Source organism: Blennius ocellaris (assembly GCF_963422515.1).
Source record: "Blennius ocellaris genome assembly, chromosome: 10".
NCBI classification, from domain to species: Eukaryota; Metazoa; Chordata; class Actinopteri; order Blenniiformes; family Blenniidae; genus Blennius; species Blennius ocellaris.
Window position 1 is genome coordinate 7,236,056 of NC_137659.1, and position 22,155 is coordinate 7,258,210.

The 22,155-nt window shown below is 43.5% G+C and overlaps 3 protein-coding genes across 6 annotated transcripts; 2 read left to right on the forward strand and 1 right to left on the reverse strand.

Moving 5' to 3' along the window:
* Window positions 1-2,221: 2,221 nt before the first annotated feature.
* Window positions 2,222-6,587, forward strand: LOC308135115 (inositol monophosphatase 1-like; the record flags this gene model as incomplete). The annotated part of the gene is made up of 8 exons (XM_080502989.1): window positions 2,222-2,281; window positions 2,673-2,806; window positions 3,247-3,351; window positions 3,946-3,991; window positions 4,066-4,174; window positions 4,278-4,386; window positions 6,204-6,355; window positions 6,442-6,587. The coding sequence occupies 8 exons, from the start codon at window positions 2,222-2,224 to the stop codon at window positions 6,585-6,587; spliced, it is 861 nt and encodes a 286-aa protein (XP_080359115.1).
* Window positions 6,588-7,758: 1,171 nt separating this feature from the next.
* Window positions 7,759-13,147, forward strand: LOC308135913 (inositol monophosphatase 1-like). 2 transcript variants are annotated; one of them, XM_080504071.1, is made up of 9 exons: window positions 7,759-7,831; window positions 9,812-9,933; window positions 11,003-11,136; window positions 11,229-11,333; window positions 11,479-11,524; window positions 12,286-12,394; window positions 12,469-12,577; window positions 12,651-12,802; window positions 12,968-13,147. In XM_080504071.1, the coding sequence occupies exons 2-9, from the start codon at window positions 9,871-9,873 to the stop codon at window positions 13,090-13,092; spliced, it is 843 nt and encodes a 280-aa protein (XP_080360197.1). In that variant the 5' UTR covers window positions 7,759-7,831; window positions 9,812-9,870; the 3' UTR covers window positions 13,093-13,147. The 2 variants fall into 2 exon arrangements, with proteins under 2 accessions (XP_080360197.1, XP_080360196.1); XM_080504070.1 differs by having other exon boundaries at window positions 7,764-7,831; window positions 9,809-9,933.
* Window positions 13,148-13,471: 324 nt separating this feature from the next.
* Window positions 13,472-21,901, reverse strand: LOC308135904 (E3 ubiquitin-protein ligase RNF31). Of its 3 annotated transcripts, none has more exons than XM_080504058.1 (19): window positions 21,833-21,901; window positions 21,555-21,645; window positions 21,194-21,259; window positions 20,523-20,689; window positions 19,741-19,934; window positions 19,564-19,658; window positions 19,323-19,478; window positions 18,344-18,537; window positions 17,867-18,049; window positions 17,586-17,768; window positions 17,412-17,510; window positions 16,604-16,693; window positions 16,426-16,528; window positions 15,115-15,233; window positions 14,657-14,770; window positions 14,521-14,587; window positions 14,347-14,437; window positions 13,973-14,141; window positions 13,472-13,888 (listed from the first exon to the last, which is right to left on the reverse strand). In XM_080504058.1, the coding sequence occupies exons 1-19, from the start codon at window positions 21,875-21,877 to the stop codon at window positions 13,760-13,762; spliced, it is 2,355 nt and encodes a 784-aa protein (XP_080360184.1). In that variant the 5' UTR covers window positions 21,878-21,901; the 3' UTR covers window positions 13,472-13,759. The 3 variants fall into 3 exon arrangements, with proteins under 3 accessions (XP_080360184.1, XP_080360183.1, XP_080360185.1); XM_080504057.1 differs by having other exon boundaries at window positions 14,347-14,440; XM_080504059.1 differs by lacking the exon at window positions 13,472-13,888 and having other exon boundaries at window positions 14,011-14,141; window positions 14,329-14,440.
* Between the last annotated feature and the right edge of the window lie 254 nt (window positions 21,902-22,155).

The window sequence follows — 22,155 nt, forward strand, 5'->3', positions numbered from 1 at the left end:
TTGGGTTGGAAGAAAAACTGGAATGTATTTTACCAGCTTGATTTAAAAATTTGAGTATAAGGTATAAGAAGAATCACTGTGATGATATATGAAAATGATAAAAAAAAGCTTAACTGCAAAATCTATACTATCGACCAGGGCCATCAAACATGTCCTTAAAGCCAAAACTGGCCCCAAGAGGCTTCGATCTGCCCAAACCACCAAGAAATAACAATTTCATGGATGTTTCTAAGCAGGGAAAGTAGTTTTAAAATACAGTTTCATTTGAGCACACAGTACTGAACACCTGTGGAGATTTGGCTTGCAGTACTCTGCCCCCAGCTCTTCCATTACATTTTCCATTCCCCTTTCTTTTTTGGTTCGCACTCAAAAACAATGTGAACCATGTGCAGTAGAAGTGGGAAGCTCAATGGAAAAGCAAGAAGAATACAAAGCAGACCGATTTGGAAAATCAATCAATAGTTAAGCCTTTCTCAAATGCAAATGAAAAAAAAAAAATCAGACTTGGTATAGGTTTGACGTACTCAGTCCAATTTATGTGCGAATTGTAAAGATTTCAGAATTATTGTGGTGATGCCATGAAAGATAGCTCAGTAGCATTTGACTGTACATAAAGAACTGCATTCCAAGTGGTGTTAATATGTGAAAAACATTGGGAGTGCTCCTTTATAATCACACCTTTAAATGTGTGATCACATTGTTAAACCGTGGAGTTGGAAGATGACCATGTAAATGAGCTTTATGAAGAGAGCCCTCCAGTTTCGGCTTCCATTCATTATTAGTGGCACGATGTTCTTATCTCACGTGAAGGCGGTCATGTTTATTTAATTATTAAATTAACCTCTGGTGAGAGGGTTTTCTTAATAGAAGCACGCTCTCTGCTATGTGTTCATATCTTTGTACACAATATAGTGATTTCCCTGATAATATTCTGGGCCACACAAAAAGGAAAAAAAAAAAAGGCAAACTTTCACAAGTTGTTCCGAAAGGAATTGGGACAAGTTTGTGAAAAGGATGTTTGATTAATGTCAGCTGACTGCACACGTGCTGCCCTCGCCCTGGTCACTCTGCAGCTGGAAGAGGGAAATGACATTACAGAAGTTCTGAATGGGACGGGGACCCGAAGGAGTGTGCCGCTGCTCCTTCTGGTTCCCGCAGTGCCCTCATTGGGTCGATGTGTGTCTGGAGGACGGAGGTGAGCTCTGATTGGCTGTTTTAGTTCCATAAAAAGAAGGACAAGTTCTAGAGACTTTTCTTCTTCCGACTTTTGGTTCCTCAGGTATTTAACACTACTGCATACGGCTTGGATCGTCGTGGGTTCTACTGGACTCTACTCATTGCAGCACTGTGGGTTCTACTGCTCCTGGTTCCACTGTTTCATCTTCTTTAGAGTATATTTGAAGCAGCAGAGCTAGTAGAACCCACAAGTTCTACTATTGGTACTGTTCATTCTTCTGGATCCACTGGCTCTACTGTAGGTTCTATTGGTTATCTCGTTCCTCCCATTGGTGCTGCTATTTGGATTATTCTGAGTTCTACTATTGGTGGTTCCACTGTTTTACCATGATGGAATTTATTGGCTTTGAATAGTAATACAAATAACAGCAGTCAAGCGAGTGGAACCCAAAGGTTCTTCTACTAGAACTACAAGTCCTACTTTTGTGTGTTCTTCTGTTTCTGGTTCTACAGGTTCTACCACAGTGGATTACTACTATCATTAATAGAACCTTCAATAGCAGAATCGATAGAACCTACAGGTTCTACTACTGGTATTGCTCATTCTGCTACTTTGAGTTCTACTACCACTGCTAATTCTACTGTTGCAGGTTCTATTGATGATGGTTGCAGTACTTTTACTTTGAGTTCTACTGCTTTAGTTCTTACGTCTGCTGGTTCTATTACTCCAGATTTTACTGGTTCTACCAGCTTTGGTGCTTCTACTGAGAATTCTGATGCTGGTGTCTTTTGTTCGGTCTCTCCTGTTGGTCTTTAGACTTCTATTTTCTACTCAGTTTGCTCTCCCATTGCTCTGATCTCTTCTTCTCCTCTTCTCGTCATATTTTTTTGAAGCATTTCTCTTGTTCCCTTTGCGTCTTCTTCCCACTTTTAATTCGCTTTTCCTATTTTTATTTATTCCCTATAATGTCACCATCATTTCCTTGTTTTCTGCTTGGTACCACCATGCTAACGGGAGGTCTCACTCTGTCACAGTTCTGGCGTCATGGCGGACTGGAGCGACTGTTTGAACTTTGGGATCTCCGTCGCTAAAACGGCCAGTGAGGTGAGAGAACCGGCCAATCAGAACGCACAGAGGAGCAGGCTGAGGACGTCTGAGGTGTCAGATTGGTCACAATCAATCGGAAGTGGTGAGGAATGTCTGGACAATCCAGATGGTCCAGGTGTTGGAAGCATCGATCAATGGGAGTCCAGCTGCGGCTCTATGTGGCCAATCAGTGGGAGGAGGAGCTAGTGATGTCATACAGGTTCAGAGTGGGGTCGGCGTTGATAAAACGTCTCAGGAATGTCACGAAGGAGACTGTATTGTGTGAAAGTGACGCCGTGATGTTTGAGTGTTTTGTGGTGTGAAGACTTTCTACAGTCTAATGCTGAATGTGCGTTAAAGCTTGTTTGCTTGTTTGTTTGTTTGTTCGTTTGTTTGTATTCTCCATCAGGTTGTTCTGACGGCATTTAATCGGCAAAAGGAAGTGAAGCTGAAAAGCTCTCCAGCTGATTTGGTGACAGAAACTGACCAAAGAGTAGAGAAGATGCTCATCTCTTCCATCAGGAAGCGATATCCTCAACACAGGTTCTGCGATACGTTCCACTTCCAAAAGAACAGCCAATGTCCTCAGGAGATTTTCTACTGTGTTCTAGTTTACTAACAAAATCTTAAACTCAAGTTCTGCCATGCTTCACTTCACACTGAAGGAACCAATATCCTCAGGACAGTTTCCACTCTGGTCCATGACATGAACAATGTTCTCAACACATTTGAATTTGTTCCATTTTCATGAATCAGCATTATCCTAAACATCGGTTCCACTGTAGGAGCACAGTGGAAACTATCATTTTCTACTGTGGCCCATGATACACTGAGAAAAGCAAACGTGAGCTGTAACTTCAATTTATCTGAATCTGTGAAGTTGACAGTAAAAATTGAAGTTAATGTCTTGCCACAAATATATGGAGTATGAAGGCCACAAATATTTGTTCAAAATGAAAGACACCTGGGTCCTGTAAGCTCAGGTTCATCGGGGAGGAATCTGTCGCTGCGGGGGAGCCTCTGGAGCTGACTGACCACCCCACCTGGATCATCGACCCTATTGATGGGACTGTTAACTTTGTCCATAGGTAAGAGGCTCCGCCCACACCACAATGTCAGTATCAAATCCTATTTACTCATGGAACCCCGATTGTAGCTCCTATAATTGTGTTTGCAACTGATGCAACCATGACTAAACCTCAGAAATGTATTGGATCATACTGATTATGAACTATAAAACAGTCAATCTGAACAGTGGAAATAACATTTTAAGTTTGATTATTACGACACATAGGAGAACCATTAATACTACTCCTAGATCCATTATTACGTCTCAGCAAACCAAAGTGATAGGCCAGTCGAAAAAAACTGTAATTACAACTCAAGGAACTATAATAAGAATGTAGAGCTCAACACACGCAACAGATATTGGAAACTACAGAACTATGATTACATCTCAATGTCGTCTGGTTGCAACCCCAAGAAACATGTTTCCGAATCTTAATCTATGAATGGTGTCCATATCTTCAATTCAAGGAACTTATGGACTTTTCACTGGTATTTACAAAACCACAGTGACAATTATTAGAACTGGATTTATGACCCAGAAATGATATTACATATACATATCTTTGTAGCTTACATACAACTGATGTCATAAATCACTGTTGCTTTGCCGACAGGTTTCCATTTGTGGCCATTTCCATCGCCTTCACTGTCAACAAACAGGTAAGCGCCACCTGGCATTTACAGGCACGTTTCAAAGGTCAAAGGTCAACCATGGTCATCGCTGTCATCGCCAGACGGAGTTCGGGATTGTGTACAGCTGCGTGGAGGACAAACTGTTCCATGCTCAGAGAGGAAGGGGGGCGTTCCTGAACGGAGAGCCACTGCATGTGTCTGGACAGGAAGGTGACCACAAACACCAGCGATTCAATTTTCATGTCCTGGGAGTCAAGCTGCCCGTTTCATGTAGACTGGACTTGATTCTGACCACGACATCTCGTCCAAACAGACATCAGCAGATGTGTGGTGGTGACGGAGATCGGGGCTGAGAGGGACGACCTCGCTTTGTCCACTCTGACCTCCAACATCTTGAGACTGCTGAAGCTTCCTATTCATGGGTAAATGTGCATCTGAATATTATCTTCTCGTTTCATCACTTCAACTAAAGCAGGAAAGATTCTGCTAATATTTACAACGACATTATCTGATATAGAAGGAGAAGATATAGTCAGCACTCAGAGTGATTTTCTTTGGAATAAGGTGATAGAGTAACACACATTCTAATCAGACAATTACTTTTACATATCGTTTATATATAAATGTGTTTGAATGTCGATGACATGTTTGTTTGTTTGTTTGTTTGTTGTCAAACCTAAAATAAATTCTCACCAACTCTCTGTTTTGAGGGTCTGGACACCGAGCTCCCAGTGGAGTTCAACTGACAGAAGACAATTTTCTCAAAATGTATTTAACGTTATGTGTATTCAGGCTGAAAGTACCACACACTCTGGTTCACTACTGCTCTTCTCTGTGTTCAATGAGCACTTGTTCGATTTCAGAGAAAATGTTTAGTGACCTGGCACTGAGGCCATGGTTTTATTTAATCTACCTGAGCTGGAGCAACCTGTTAGAATCTTCTAATTGTAGCACACATCTGTACCTTTAAATCCTTTGAGAGCATTAAAAGCCAGGAATGTCCACAATTTAATACTTCATTTGCATGGTGATAAACTTTATTAATACTTTGGCAAGGACAAAGACAAGCAACAATATTTCAAGCAGATTCATACTGATTATAATAATGCATTGCTTGAGAATGAAATGAAAATTATATGAATAAACCATCACCGATTGTGAGTCATTGTTGGTAAAGTTGTTTTTTTTCCCCCCATCCTGCTCAATGAGGCAGATGGGTGGCAGTGGTGGTGAGACTTTTCCAATTTCACACTGAAACATTTATAAAAGGTTAAAAACAAATTAAATCCCAACAATCAGTGGAAAAAAATGCAATCCTCAAAAAGTTGAATGCCAAGAATACAGAAAATGTAAAAAAAACAAACAAAAACAAAACCCCACAGCTGTGTAGCAGAGAGAAAAAGGTAAAAAAAAAAAAAAAAAAAATCTCAATATTCAATGAAAAATGTATAATCCTGAAAAAGTTTAAATATTGTAATCCCAAGGATCAACAGAGACATGTATGATTCACAAAATGATCAGAGGAAAGGGAGAATAAACAACTTTTCTTTTTTTTTTTTAAATCCACAGTTTGCACTAGAGATGGGCAAATGAAGCTTCAAAGCAGATTCATGAACCACTTTCTATATGTTTTGAAGCCACTAGATGGCACTCTCTGTTCAATAAATGTTTGAAAACACACTTCATTGACAGTCTTTCAGCCTCTAGCTTCAAACCAAGAGTGCCACCTGGTGGAGTCAGAAAATATAGAAAGTGGTTCATGAATCTGCTTTGAAGCTTCATTTGCCCATCTCTAGTTTGCACTATTAGGGAAGATGTACATCCATGGCTGCTCTCAAAGTCTCTGCTTGTGGTTCAATGTTGTAATCCTCCAGTGAGCTTCTTGTGTTTTTCAGCTTTAAGTTGAACAATTTCTGGATTTAAAAAGCTGTTGTTAAAAGTGATCCGCTAATCCTCCTGGCATGTTTGTATGTTGATGACATGTTATTCGTTTGTTGAAGACTTGTTTGTATGTTAATAACCATCTGAAGTTGACGACATTGATGTTTCTTCATGACTTCTGTGTTTGAGGATGAAATTCTATTTGCATGTTGCTGGTATGTTTATTCTATTGTTATGTTGTTTGTCTGCATGTTCTTCGTATGCTGCTGACACGTCAACCATTTATGTGTCATTGAATTACTGTTGACACGGTGTTTGTGTACATTTGTCTTGTTTGTGTGTTGTTTCTGTGTTTTAGAGTCCGTGCATTGGGCACAGCGGCGGTCGACATGTGCCAGGTGGCGGCAGGCGGAGCTGATGCTTACTATCACATCGGGATGCACTGCTGGGACATCGCTGCCTCCGCCATCATTGTGAAGGAGGCTGGAGGCGTTGTCATGGATACAGATGGTCTGTAGCTGGTGTGGTCTATTATCACGGAGCCTACCTACCTGGGGCAGGATTCTTTAATTGCTAATGGTGCTTGTGATCATTAGGTTCAGCGTTCGACATGATGTCCAGGAGAGTCATCGCCGCCAGCTCGTCCACAGTGGCCAATCGCATCTCTCAGGTGGTCCGGGCATTTCCCTGCCGCCGTGACTGCGGGGGGGCTCCCGAAGCAAACGGAGGAGCTGCATTGTGATGATTGTTAAACTAGAATAAAGCGTCACAACGAAATCTTTGTCACTTATTTCTCTATTTGACAGTTTTCCAGTTGAGTTTTTACTGGATGGATCATTATTAGTTTAGCAAAAGAAATGCCACTAAATTGTTGAAATTGAATAGAAGATCGGTGGTTGGTAAAGAGCAGTGTTTTTTTTTTTTTTAAACCCGGTCCTCATGAAACACTATCCTGCCTGCTTTCCACTTCTCCAAACTTGAAAACACCTGACTCTTTAGTTGGTTATGCAGAAGCTTGATAACGAGCCCTTGATTTCATTTTGGTGGAGCAGGGAAACATCTAAAACATTAGAATAGTGGGTCCTGAAAAGTAGTTTACAAAAAGATTTGTGAAAAATTGTTAAAAAGCTGTTAACAACCAGGCTTGCTCGCGGAACAGCAGAAAGTCTCCACCTCTGAGTCTGGTTCAGTACGTTTCTCACTGTTAAAATATAGTTTTTCCTTTTCCAGCAATTGTTGGATATTTCTCTATAACAGTGCCTTGAAATGACTGTTGTATTTCGCCTGGCAGAAATAATATTCAACTGAATAGTAGACACGTTTAAACGACCCCTAGTTGTACGTGTGAACACATGTGGAGAATCTAAATGCTGTTTTTGTTTAGTTTTGGGTGTCTTCTTCTTCTTCTGGTCAACCTTTCAACTTTCAGCTTCATCTCAGGGCAAGCAAAGAGAGCCACGTGCCTCGGCAGAAGAAGCAAGGTAGAAAAGTCTTTGGATTATGGTCTGGATGTGTTTTTTTTGTGAGGCTGATTAAAGCCAAACTAAACGTTGACTTTGATGTTTATATGTGGACAAACAATGTGGAGAGATTTTCAGCATGTGGTACTTTAAAGGTATTTTACGTCCTTAAGTTTGTTGACTTAATTTCTGGTATTCTTATATTTTTGTCTTCATTGAGTTTTCTAAGCTTTGTGTGTGGATTTCCGAAGTAATTGGGGAGAATCTTCTATTCCATTTGTGAGCATGTTTCTTGTATGGTTTTGGGAGAAATTAATAAATCAGACCCACATGAATCTGAGATCGGTCTACCAAGACTGTCCGTGTATGGACAAGAACGTTTTCCGGAGCAGTTTCTCTTGATCACCAGCAGGGGGAGCCATCGCTCAGCGGAGGAGTTAGCGAAGAGAGAGACGGAAGTGTGTGTGTGTGTGTGTGTGTGTGTGTGTCTTCTGATCCATCAGCCGAGATCCGCTCAGACTGACAGGTAATAGATCCGTGTCTTTATACTCCTCTAAGTCGTGTCTTTATGCTCCTGTAATCTGTAGTTTGTTGTCGGTTTTTCCCTCGCACTGCTCAGTCCGACAGCGGCTGTAACCTGCGCTCCTCTCGGCTCACTCCGATCTACCAACCAGAAAACCGATTTAAAACTTCTTTATCCTCAACAACGTCAACCTACCATTTATAAATGTCTTTTTAGTCCATTCGATCTCTGCGGCTCAATCAAATTAATAAAATCGCTTCAAACCCAGCGCTGATTAAGAACTGTGTTAATGATAGCGCTCAACTCCGCCCCCTTGCGGCCACTGACAGCACCAGCTGGTTATTACAACTGGATTAGTCAGTAATGAATGAATGAAGAGCAGAAAAGAAATTGTGATCATCACAGTCTAAATATATGACGATGTACTGAATATAAATGTTTGCTCTGACTCATGTTGGATGCAACCGTCCACTGTGCTTTAAGATTCACTGTGAATGCTGAGGAAGGATGGTTGTCTGTGTCCACTTGTAAGGCTTTTCCACAGATACACCTTCATTTATAAAGCTGCTCCCATCAAACCTCTGCATAAAACTCACTTTAAGATCAATTCCGACATTCTTTGGACTCATCTTCCTCTATCCCAAGAATACAGACTGAGTTTGGGAAGAAAATGTGTGTGAGACACGTGTGATTTTCTTTCCCTTCTTCCCGTTACCTTCATCGCTGCTGCATCCAACCTTCACTTTGCCCTTATATTCCCCCATCCCTCACTGATACTATGGAACACAGGAGTGCCAAAGGTCTTTTTTATTGAACGATAATAACAGAAAATAACTTTTACAGTAAAGGGAAATACTTTTTTTTTTCTTTTCTTTCCCCCACCTGCAACAAGAACACTCACACAGGCCACAAAACATCCAAACATGAGTCAAGCCTTATCTAGACGACAAAACAACCACAGTTGTACCTTAAAGTCACCTTCGGAGTAGTAAAAAGTCAAGGTCGACAATACACACATCTGTACAGATAAGGGCAATCCTTCCTACGAACTCTAAAGGAAGCTGAGTTGCATATAAGAACTATGTTGGTATACAAGGATGCATTGACACACCCTAAACAGCCCTCCCGCGCATCAAAATACTTGGAAAAGAAAAAAATGGAAATAAAATAAAATACATAGAATAAATGCAAAGAACAATACAAAAATAAAAGACAGTAAAAGGCTACTCAGATATGACAGTAGTGGGTCTCTCAAAGAATTTCCGGAAGGGGATCAAACACATTTCAACTCAGGGGCGACAAACAGCCCAATTTTATCTCGAGTGGGCCAGACCTGTAAAATAGTGCCACGACAACCTTGAAATATAAACTTTTCTTTGTTGTGGCGCAGATGTCTATATTTTCGTTAAAAAATAAAACCCCAGAGCATTATCACCAAAAATCAATACAATCTTAATTTGTTTCAAAATAAAATGTCTTTAAAAAAATAAAAACTTGGCTATGTTTACAAACTCAGCCTGACAGCATGGCTTTGAGGCAAATGCAAATCTGCCATATTTCATGGCAGCATCACCGATATCTCCGGTCTCAGTGTTGTTTTGTGTTCAATTTCTGTGAAGAAATTTGTTCTAAAAAGAAAAAAAAAATTCAATCTATGCCTTCAGTGAAAATTGTCACAATTGGCTTGGTGGTTGGGCGGGTTGGATTGGAGCCTACAGGCCCCTTTTGGCCCATACACCTTATGATTGTCAGTCTTGTCTTGACAGTCGCCTCACACTGAGTTTGCATGTTCCTCATGCGTTTGTATTGATGGACGGATGGCAAAAGAAAAATGTCACAAGTCCAACATTCAAGCCAAAAGTTAAGTGCTTGGACCAATCATAACTAAAGTCATGCTCCAAATCACCTCCATCCATCTTCTTACACTCAGGCCTGTTTGGACGCTTTTCCAACTGATTAATGCTCAGACTGACTCTAAAGCAGGTGAATCGCCACATTGGAGCTCCCGCAGTCGACTGCCGCGTCCCCGTGTTTCCTCCAACATGACCGACCGCTGGCAGAGCGCCATGGATCACGCTGTGGCCATCGCTCGAAAAGCTGGAGAGGTGAGTGAACCACGACCCAGTGCAGCTGAAAACGGTGGAAACAAGAGCTGCTGTCAGATTATTAAATCTCTTCATCCTCAGACTGGTTCACGAGGTCACACGGTGATCCAACTCTTCACACTGTCTCCTAATTAGGAGCTGTAACAGTGTGTGTATCTTAGACTATGTCTCTGTTTGACCAAAGACACACATTAACCCCTTCATTGGACAACTGACCGCTGACTACATCTCCTCCTGCATTCTTTCCTGTGTCTTCTAGACCAATATTTATAAACTCTGCTCACCATACACACCCTGCTCCAGTGCAAATAATCCATGTTTTGATGGAAACGTGGGACCGGGCAATATTTTACAGCATTTCAGGGAGAGGTGTGACAAATTTCCAAAAATGTGTGAATATCAAGCATGGCTGACTTCAGGCAATTTCATTCATGTCAATCATATTTTTTTTTTTATGAATGAATGGCACATATGTGAATTCATTTTAAATATCCTCATATCAAACTGTCTGACGGACACATTGAAGAAGTGTTGTCATTATTACACTGCGCATCTGTTCTAGTTGTATATACTGACATTAGTGCTGAAATCGGCACTTAAATCTCATCTTCATTTCATTTAAAACTGTGGTGGTGTAAAAGAAATGTATATCTGGGACAGGAGTCAGTAGTCAATATTGCATGAGCTGGTTATATTCATGTGTATCTTGGTACATTTTCTGATGCAGAGTTTATTAAAACAAAGTTAGGATATCTCTTGGAGCAAGGTGTCAAACAGTTACACATTTTAAGCCACAGGTGGAGTTCAGATAAGGATGTTGTGTCTCGGGAGCATGATGACTTCTCTTTAGGGATAGAGTTGACGACCTTCAGACTGTCTGATTCGAAGTGACGCAAACCGTCTGTCATGTGATAAACCAGGTGCCGGAGCTGAATTTGTAGACCAGAGGTCAGATCAACTAGTGTGGAGTCTTGACAGTGGTTCATTTCTCTTTATGAAGCTGCACCAGTGTATCCAACATGTGTTTGTGATTGTTCTTAAAGAGTTTGTTGGGATTTGTGTTGATCAGACGGTTCGAGAGGCTCTGCTGGACGACAGGAAGGTGGCGACGAAGAGTTCGTCCGTTGACTTGGTGACCCAGACGGACCAGAAGGTGGAGAATATGATCATCCAGTCAGTGAAGGAGAAGTTTCCCAACCACAAGTATGAACCATTGGATTGACATGCAAGTGCGTTTATTCTTGTCGTGGCGAATGTGGTGGTTGCATTTCAAGACGTCACTTTATCCGTCTCAGGTTCATAGGGGAGGAGTCTGTGGCTGCAGGCGAATCCTGCGTCATGACCGCTTGTCCCACCTGGATCATCGACCCCATCGATGGAACCACCAACTTTGTTCACGCGTGAGTTTCCGATCGTCATTGGTGCTTCAGTACAGATCAGGTGGACTTAGCTGTGTCAGGGGGAAGTTTGTCACAGATCTTCCCATTTTGACACAAACTCCCAGGTTCATGTCAGCGCTGAATAACACCCAGTTATCTTCAACAGGTTTCCCTTTGTGGCCGTGTCCATTGGATTCTCCGTCAACAAACAGGTCAGTTCAATGCATGTGCACCAATATAAAAGGAATGTAGCTTCGCCCCATGAACGTATGATTTCCCCTCCGACAGCGTGAGCTGCTATTCTGTGACCCACAAAATCTGTTCAAGATGTTGGAGGAGCTTCAGGAGGAGACGGAGGCTGGCTGGAGAGCATCAAAAGCCAGTTATGTCTAGGAAATGGGCTCCCAAGTCCCACATTCAGTGTGGCGCTCTACTGAGCCAGAGGCAGCGTCAGAGGAGGCCTTCCTGGGCTCAGCAGGGGAGCCTTTGAGGCTCAACATACAAGCAGTCTACTAGTGACTGTTCTCGTGAGGGTTTAGACTGCTATGTGACCTTCTGTGATCCATTATGTTCTCGAGTGTCAGTTTGTAAATAGAGGCGGCCAAAAATGAGAATCCCGCTCATCTGAAATGTGAAAAACTCCTGTGCAGTGACTCAAGCTGAAAAACATCACAGCAACCGAAAGGTGCAAAACACCTCGGGATGGAGTTGGCAGAAATTTAGAGGCTTCGAACATTGAACCATTTGTGAACTTTATTTGTCTCTTTTTTGGTGAATTTACTGTCATGAAACGTTGGTTGTCGCCATTTTCCCAGTCACAATTGAAATATTCAGAATGAATTATTTGCAAATAAGTTGCAGGACTGACTGCAAACGGACTAAGTCGCAGATCTCACATACTGAAGTATATAACAGTACGATCTTTAATACGCTGACCAGCTACGTTACGACCTACCTTTCTGGACTTGTGGAGGTGGAGTTCGGCGTGGTGTACAGCTGTCTGGAGGACAAGATGTACACGGCGAGGAGGGGGAAGGGGGCATTCTGCAACGGTGAGCCGCTGCAGGTTTCTAATCAGAAAGGTGAGTGACTTTAAGCAAAAGGTGAGACAATAAAATGTTTGGTTGAATGGAAACTGACCAGCTGCTCTTCGCAGACATCAAACAGTCCATCATTGCCACAGAGTTCGGCTCCGACAGAGACCCTGAAGTCGTCGAGAACATTTTCTGCAGCCTGAGGAAGATCCTGTGCATCCCGGTACATGGGTAAGACTGCAACGGCTGTTGCGCCATTCCTGGATTGTTGCTCCGACATATTGAACCTTCCTCTTTGCATCAGGGTGCGAGGAGCCGGCACCGCGGCGGTCAACATGTGCCTGGTGGCCTGCGGCAGCGTTGAGGCATACTACGAGATCGGGATCCACGTTTGGGACGTCGCTGCCGGGTCACTGATCGTGTCTGAAGCTGGAGGAGTGCTAATGGACGTGGAAGGTAAGGACTCTAAACCAGAGGCGTCAAACGTAAGGTCAGCGGGACAAAACCTGCCCACAAAGAAGCTTGGACCCTATGATGCTCCTGAAATAAGTTGCGTTCGACACCCCTGATCCAAACATCACAGCCCACGGTGACACAGCTGGTCGGATGTTTCTTCTGCAGGAGGAGAGCTGGACCTGATGTCTCGGAGAGTCCTTGCTGCCAACAACAAGACGATCGCCAAGAGGATTGTCAAAGAGATCGCAGCCTTCAGTCCATACAGAGACGATGCTCCGCCACTGAAATAGAACATGCGATGCTCAAGCTGATGTTTAGTTTTGATAGTTTGTCGTAAATAAAATTTTATCATTAAAAAAAACCAAACAAATACTCTGACGGGTTTGTTTGAGACTGCAGGGGTTAGACCAGAGGATCTCAAAGTGTGGAAGATAAGATACCTCAGACCATTTCCGTGGCCTGTGCGACTGCAGATAAAACCTGAAGACAACAGATCTGACCCTGGATGGGGGGGGGGGGGGGGGGTTGAACACGAACCGAGTTAAAACTGGGACCGTTTTCACAATTTTACTCAGAAAAAAAAGACCAAGTATTATAACATTATTAATAATTTATTTATTCAACCTATCCAAATAGTTAAAGTGCAGAGAAGTTAAAGTAGAGGAGAGGTACCCGACACTGCATGCACATGCTAACACTGACAAGACACACCGCTGCATCTTGGAATACTGACGCGAGGCTCGTTAGCATCATTACCGGCTTTTTCTACATTCAGCTCGTGAGTGAACATCAGCTCTGAGCTGGTCCCTTAATCTTTGGTCCATTTTCATTATTATTCTCAAGCTACAGATGGATGTCTGATTAGAGAAGCCACAACTTGTAACAGCGAGGAAATGTTGACCTTTTTTCTCTTTAAAAGTTAGCAATCAGAAAAAACTGCCATCAAGAGAGGCTGAGTCATTCAGTAAGTAGCAGGTGAGGAGGCGGGGCTCCTGTAGCCAAGGTGGAAGTGAGAGGGCTGAGGTTATCGCTGAGTTTCAATGAAGAGCGGTGATGCTTTCTGAGGGGAACACTGCTGGCCAGCATCTGCAGAGAGGGACAGAATCCTGCGCTGTGATTGGCTCGAGGAAAAACTCTTCCTGTCAACACGTCTGTGAAGATGTCACTGACCAGGCGGAGGCGGTGCGCGTATGACCGCTCTGGTTCGTCCGGTCTCCTGGTCGGTACGGTGAACTGCCAACGTTTCAGCTCCGCGGAGATCTCAGCCGAACTGAACAGGACTGCCGGGTCGGCACGGCAACGGTTGATCAGCTCCACCAAGCGCTCCTTATAGTGCAACCTGACAAAACAGACAGGCGGCGACAACCTGAGAACCACGTTCACACAACTGAACAGTCTATTCTGTAGTAGTTAAAACTGGGACCTGGCTGGTAATTTATATTGCATTAGTTAATATTTGGAACAGACTGGTCATTTGTCCTGCAGTAGTTAATACATGTTAATTGTCAATACTTGTCAGAATTTACCAAGATCTCTGGTCTTACTGGCAGTATCCCTGGATTTCAGGTAGAGCGGGTCTGCCGCAGGGCTCTTCTCGTTTACTGCCGTCGTCTCTCAGCTCCAAAACCAGACACACTGCTGGAACACAAACACACCAGGCGGTCAAACTGGGAGAGAGAAGAAACTCCAGTCAGTCGGCCAACAGGAAGAGGACTCACCTGCCAGACCGGCATCAGGTGAGCCGACATTGGCAGGTTCGAACCACATGGGCGACACCCTGTAACACTGAAGAAGCCGACATCCTATCAGTCCTGCTGGCTGGTTGACCTGAACGCCACCTGGTGAGTGTCTCACCTGTAGCAGTATCTGCAGGCGGCTCACACTCCAGTCCCTCAGGTGGTACAGGCAGTCTCTGGGGTGGTGGGCGTGAAGACCTTTGTTTGCACAGTCAGCCGAGAAGCCGCAGGTCTGCAGGTGGTAAGACAACATGTTTCAGTAAAACAATTGTTGTCATTAGAAGGATGTGAATGAATCTGGGTGTCAAAGTGTCAGAAACTGGATTCAATAATGAATTCTTCAACAACTCGACGACCTTGGACATTCTGATTAAAACCACGAGTTCCAGGAACTAAAACTAAAACCCACAGCAGGCTGACACAACCCCACACTTGACCCAGAATACAACGCAACAATCTTTTTCCGGTTGTTTTTCAAGGTGCGACAGCCTTTTGAGAAAAAAACAATTAAAAAAAAACAACCCCTGCAGCTGTGTCACATCACAGCCGAATGCTGGTACAGACTGATGAACTCACAGATCCCAGAGTGAAGCGTTGACTACAGCCACCACAGAACTGGTGTTGACACTGACTGCAGGTGAAGTGAAGACATCCTCCTTTGGACAAGCTGAACACCAGGTGGCAGTTTGGACACTCTGAGAGAGGAAAAGTTAAAATGCATGATGGACCGAGTTTGATTTGGTCAAAACTGGTTTAACAGAGTTGGATAATGCCACAGAATACAAAGAGACCTAGACAGAGTTACACCAAATTAGACCTCATTATAGACCGTATGAGCAAGGTGATCCTGTATTGGACAAAATGAGGGAAAGCCCGGCAGCAAAAATATACCAGGATAAATCTCATTATACACAAACCCAGACAAGGTTAAACTGAATCAGGCCATTTTTTATTTTTTATTTTACAGGGCTTCATTACACTATAGATCAGATTAGATGATCATCAGAGAAGGTTAAATGTTAGATACCATCAGATCTGTCTTCCCAAGGTTAGACAAGAGTATAAAAAAAGAGCCGTGGTCAAGCCTGTCAGAGGAGACTCGATCACAAGAGACCAGATTCAACAAAGTTAAACCAGGTTAAAACACATTCTAGGTCATAACAGACCGAATGAGTCCATGTTGAAGTAGAATGTAGGAAACAAGATGACAGACTGAAAACCAGTTTCAACACATTAGAGAGCAGCAAATTTAAGAAGATAAAACAACGTTAGACAAGAACACACTAAACTAAGTTTGATTATTTCAGATCTAATTTCAGACGTTTGCTTTTGACAAGTTGGATCAGACACGCCTGGGCTTAATCGTGACAAAATTTAGATTACAATAGACAAGGTGAGGAAAATGTGAGACCAGGTTTAATAAAGTTAAGTCAGACTTAGACTTTGTTACACTTCATACACCAGGTCAGACCAAACAATAGGCCGTATCAGATTATATTGGACAAGGGCAAACTGAACTAGTGTGGGGCAGACAAAAGCCAGACTGAATCACATTAGGAATCAAGTGAAAGAGATTAAAAAAATCATCATAGACAAAGTTAGACCTTGTTCAAAACATGGCCAGACTGCATTAGAAGACTCATACTAAATTTATCTATGAGTTTTTATTGGGTTCAGTTCGACCAGCTTACATCTATGTTAGGTTTTAGTTGAGATCACAATAGAGAAGTTCATTTAAATCAAAATGACTATACATAAAGTGATTGAGACAGAAAGAAAGCCCAACCAGAGAATCCGATTCCTGTTCCTCTAGTGAAATGGGACAGAAGTCCTGAAGTCAATCTGAGACCTTGTTTTTAGCTGTGGTCGTTGTGAATGTGTTTTTACCAATGCTGTTGGAGAGCACAGGGCTGCTGTGGTGGTCCAGCTGGTTCTGTTGCAGCCAGACTCTGAACTGGTCACAAGATAGTCCCTGATGCTGGGGAGACCACTGCGGAACATACAAGCACTGATCAGATCCTGGTCTGTCTGCGTGCGTGCGTGCGTGTGGGTGTGTGTGTCTTACACGTGCTCTGCACTTGGAGCAGGTGCTCTTCTTACAGCTCGGACAATCCATCCTCAACATGTCAGCTTCATGGAGCATCCCGAAAGAACACTGAAACAATACAGTCTCACATTAACAGCAGGGCAGGCTGAGGTCAACTGAGGTCGGTCCGGCCCGAAGCAACACAGCCCCCACCCCTACACAGAAACAACTACACTGAATAAATCCCATTTGAATTTTAAAGATCTTCAGCAAAAATATTCCCAGGAAGAAATTAATCCACAATACAAATCTTCAATTGACAGGAATATATTTAATCTTTCATCCAGGTCTCTGAGGTCATGGTCTGGGTCAATTCCATTCTGAATAAAGAATTTATGGTTCTGTTCCAAGTCTGAGGGCAAATGGTTCTGGTCTTGGGTAGGATCCAGCCTTTGAGTACCGGGTGTAAGATGTCCTGGAGTCATACAGCTATTACTAGAGAACCACCCAACACGTAGCAGTGAAAACGCTTCGTTTGTGCATTTTCATCTTAGGACCTTTTGAAAACGATGTCCTCTGACATGGCAACAAGAGATAATAATGTAGTTTTCCTGTAGGGACACGAGTGGGTGCCATCGTTAGCTTTTGTGATAAAACCATCAACATACACACAGAGAACAATACGCTATAAACCTTAACAACGGGAGTACACAGAATCATATGGACAGAATATGTAAACGGATGCCCAAAACACAATGAAAGTTGAAAATATTGCAGCATAAACAAGGCCTCAGACTTAGTTGCATTTGAATCCTGTCTCTACAATTATGGCCTTGAGGAGTCTTACATGTGCACACCAGCAGAAGTTGGGCATCTCCTGCAGGGCTCGGTCTCTCAGCTTCCTCTGGAAGAGTTCGTGGATATGAGAAGGCAGGAAGTGACGGATCTGACACCAAAAGAAGAAAACAAAGATCAGAACCAGCATGCACGCCTAAAGGAAGAGGTGCAGGTTGGTTCTCACCTGCGTATCTAACAGGTTGAAGTATTCCATGGACTCCTCCAGCCCGCCCTGACCTCTGACCTCTGGCTGCCCACACTGAGGACACACCAGCTGCTCGACGCTGCGCTCCTTAATGGCTGCTGAGAAAAACGTTGTGAAGCAGGTCTGACATAGGAAGCAGGAGCAGTGAGTCATTGTGATGATCTGCATACAGAGGAGAAGAAGAAAAACAAAGACGTTCAGGATGAGAAGAAGAGACAGGAGCTGGTTTCTGATTGGCTGGTGGAGCGGAAACGCCTGACCTTGCTGAAAGACACCTGGTCCTGACAGATGGGACAGTTGTGAGTCAAAAACCTGAGGGCTGATGGGTAATCTCTGCTGAGCTGGACTGCCTCCATCACATCTGCAGGGCTGAAGCTCCGCCCCTCAAACGTCATGAGAGACATGAAGACTGATGCCTGGGCTGGAGGGAGCCGCGAAGCCATCTGAGGGACAGATACAAAGATTAGCATAAATAATAACAAATCACGAGAGCCGCGGTGTCAAACACATTCTAGTTCAGGGGACACATTCAGCCAAATTTCTACTTGAGTGGGTCTGAGCAGTAAAATAGAGGTGGTCATGCCATACACAGTTATTAAAAGCTGTTCGCAGACTGTAGATCTATGCGGGGGAAATGTTGAGAACTTAAAACTATCTACAGTGTCCATCAGTGACTATATGTTTAGGACCACCTATTCAGTTCTAGCCAAGACTACAGAATCTACCATCTTCGTTACCTGAAGGAGATCCGCGGAAATTGCACGTTGTTCCGGATGTCTGTCAGCATGGAGGTCTGGACCAGAACTCACTGGGCGTTTGTCTACTGGTGGCTGGATGATTCGTACCGGTGACCCACCCTGGTGGTTGCTGCTGGACTCATTCAGCCTCAGAGTCCCCATCATAATGCTGAGAGGGTCTGAAGAGGAGGCACCTATTGGGACATGGAGGAGGGGCGAGAAGACCTCAAAAGATCAGGCAGACTGTGTAGAGCAGGGGTGTCAAACGTGAGACCCGTGAGTCAAAACCCGTCTGCAAGAAGCTCCCCTCCAGCCTTCAGAACACCAAGCAAAGATGTTAAAGTGGGCTTGATTTTTATAACAACTTTCTGAGCAGATTAGCCGAAAAGCCATGCTGTCAGGGTGCATTCGTAGAAACACTTATAGAGATGTTATGACACTTCAAAGTATTTTGCAGCAGAAAGTTTCATTAAAACTAGTCCTTTTTGGTAGTAACTGTTTGGTTTTGTGAAAATATTTACATTTTCATCACGTACATTGTGTGCCATAACAAAGGAAAACTAAAGTTTCAATTTACCTGTTATTATGGCACTACTTTACCAGTTCAGCCCACTCAGGATGAAATATGGCTGCTCTGTGGCCCCTGAATACAGGTTTAAAAAAAACAAAACTGTATTCCTGTATTCATGTGTGGGGTTTGTATTTGGAATAGACTACACGCTGGCCACACTCTGATCCTTTTCTGGATAAAGGGCATTCTTCTCTATAGATGACAATGTATTCTGGAGTTTTTTTCTCTGCCCACACAATGTGTGGTAGTTAAAACTACTGTCAAAGTTTTAGCCATGTTGCAGGACTTTCTTGGAACTTCTGTGGCAAACATTCACCTTCCATCAACATTTGGTCATAAAGTCCTAATCGAGCTTTAATTAATTGTCTGTGTGTATGAAGCTACAGTCAGTCAGTGCTCACATCTCACCTGAGGGGGAGGTCGAGCTCAGGAAGGGGTTGTAATGATTTCTGGAGGAAAGAGGAACAGGAGGAGGAAGAGAAGGACCACTGAAGTCAATCCCCAGGAGATCCTCCGTGTACGACTTCCCCACCCGCACCCCCCTGCTCTGCTCCCACTGGCCCGCTGCAACAAAGGAGGAGGAGCTTAGTGCAGCCACCAAAGGAGGAAGGTGAAACACCATGACACAAACTTCCAGGAGGAAGTTTACCTTTGTGTCCAGACATGTGAGAGGGGGAGGGGGAGACACCATGGATCTGTGGGGAGGAGGTGGTGATGGAGGTGGAGTGGATTTCATGGTGCACGCTGTGGGAGGAAACAGCAGAATGATATGAAGTCTCTCTGAAGGCTGGAAACCTTCAGTGACTGGAGAAGAGAGGAGCTCAACCTTCCGCCTGCAGGGGGAGGAGCTTGTCTGGCTGGTGTTGACATCGGTGCACTTGACTGGAGCTGAACCCGTCCAGGGGACATCTGCGAGTCTGAAGGGGGCGGGGTTTGAAGGGGACGCCTGGAATAAAGGGGCGTGTTCTTTTGGAAGGCCTGCCTCATCTCTGACACGAGCAGCGACAGGTTGGACACACCCTAGAAAGATATGAGAGACAACTTACCGCACCATCGCTCATGTTTTCATGGTTGTTGTTTCACTTTAATACCTTCTACAAACAGAAATTAAATGCATCAATAACCCAGAGGTCAAACACTCGTCCAAAGATTAAAAACATTAAAAAACAAATTTAAGTCTTATACAGCATGGTGCTGAATCTCAGGCAATCCCCATACACATGCTTAAAAGCGTGGGAGGAGGACTGAAGACTTTCATTTTCAGAAGACACTTGGAGTGACATACTTAAAACGGGTCATTTCAACCTCTTGATGTGCTCGCCACTGCTTAATTCAGTTTATAGAAGTACACAGGGCTCATATTTCCAAGCAAAATGATTCTTCATGTGCACTGGCAGTGACTGGGGAGGGAATATTTTCTATTGCTCTGTATGTGTATTTTTTTTGAACTAATGTGTTGTTTCTCCTTTTCTCTTACCATGAAGGACTGCGCTTACTCAGTCTACGTTTCTCTGGATTAATTGATGACAGTTAAATATATATAATAAAATAATCCAAAAGATTTTGAACAGGAAAATAAATGTCGGAAACCAGTCTGAGCGTACTTACACGAGTCCAATTGCTGAGCCCATCCAGACGGATGTTGCCAACAGCATCCACACAGGGACAGGTGGGGTTGATCACCATGGAGACGGATGGACAAATGTAACAGCGAGGACGAGACACCGGGTGTGTCTCATGGAGCCAGATGCACACTGGGATATTATATTCGCCTCCTGCAAACACACACAGTGGAGATGATTTGAGATCGGACTGACCAGAGGGCTCCTGGTGAAACTGAGTTCAGTGACATTCATTGTGAGAAGATCAAACCAAACCAGCCTCGATTGAAAGAGGCAAATTCAGTGATTCAAATGATCAACACCTGCCTATTACAGACCAGAGCAATCCAAATCAGTCAGGTCCAGAAAAGCCTGATGCTGATGAATCCTCATTAAAATCGGCAACTGTGTGCTTGGCTGGTTGTGTGTTCTTCTCTCAGTCGCAAGGTTGCAGGTTCGATTCCATGGCGAAGTGTTCTTGAGCAAGACACTGAACTCCATCCCAATGGATGGATTAAACGATCGGAACATGCTATACAAGTGAAATCCATTTACTATAATTCATCAGATGATTTCAAACCTGATCTCCATTAAGCAGAACGACTGACACAGACTTGAACGTGATGGATTTTGATTTGCCCAAACAGGTAAATGAGACAAATGGTTTGAAAGTCTGACCTTCGTAAGGAACCTGAACCGTCCCGGAGAGATAGACCAACTTTTTCTTCTCCTTGTTTGGGAAACCTGTCAGAAGGAGAACAGCTTGAACAAGCCTCCCTCCCAGATCAGAATCGCATACAACGTCTGAGTCATATTTGACGTTCATAGCAGGGAGCATGCATACTTTAAGATACAACCAGGAAATGCCAGAGTTTGGCTGGCCTAACAAACTGCAGGACGGTGGAACATGGGCGACACAGTAGAGGTTGTAAATATAACAGAGGCAACAGCAGCAGTAGATGCGCACAATGATTATACCATGAAAACGTTGTAATTAGACTTTCAAGAAGGAGCAGAAGGCTTCACAGAGTGCACTCACAGTAAAAGTCGACGTGAAGACGAAGATCAGGGAAGAGAGACTGAACCTTGTGGATGTCCGACTGTGTTTCTAACGGATAACTGTAGTGACACTGAGAGTAGGAAGGACACAAGGGACACAATGACTCATTATAGAGGAGGAAACCTGTTGTTTTTAGCACTGAGCTAACATTTTAACCCAACCAAAACAAACTTCCTGTTAGCATCCACAACTTGTTTACGCACCGATAAAAGTGTGACTTTAACACCAAAGCCATACGATTAAAGTTATGTCCTCACCTCAGTTAAGGTCCGAAGTCCCGCCTCCGTTCTGACTCTCGGCATCTTCTCCTAAAATGTTAAACCTCAGCTGTCCCGGGACGACATACTAACATGCTAACAGGCAATGTTTGGAGGCATTCGTTTGAACGCGGCCCACCCACTTCCGGTTTTGGGGGTTTCACAACAAGAGCTGTGCATCAATATTCCGAGTTCATTTTGTTCAAACAAGCGCAATGTTCAATAATGACATCTCAGAACAATATATTTAGTGTATGTCTGGACGTTGAGATTGTTTTTCTGTGTTATTAGGTTTATATTCCTCCCACACTCCCAAAACATGC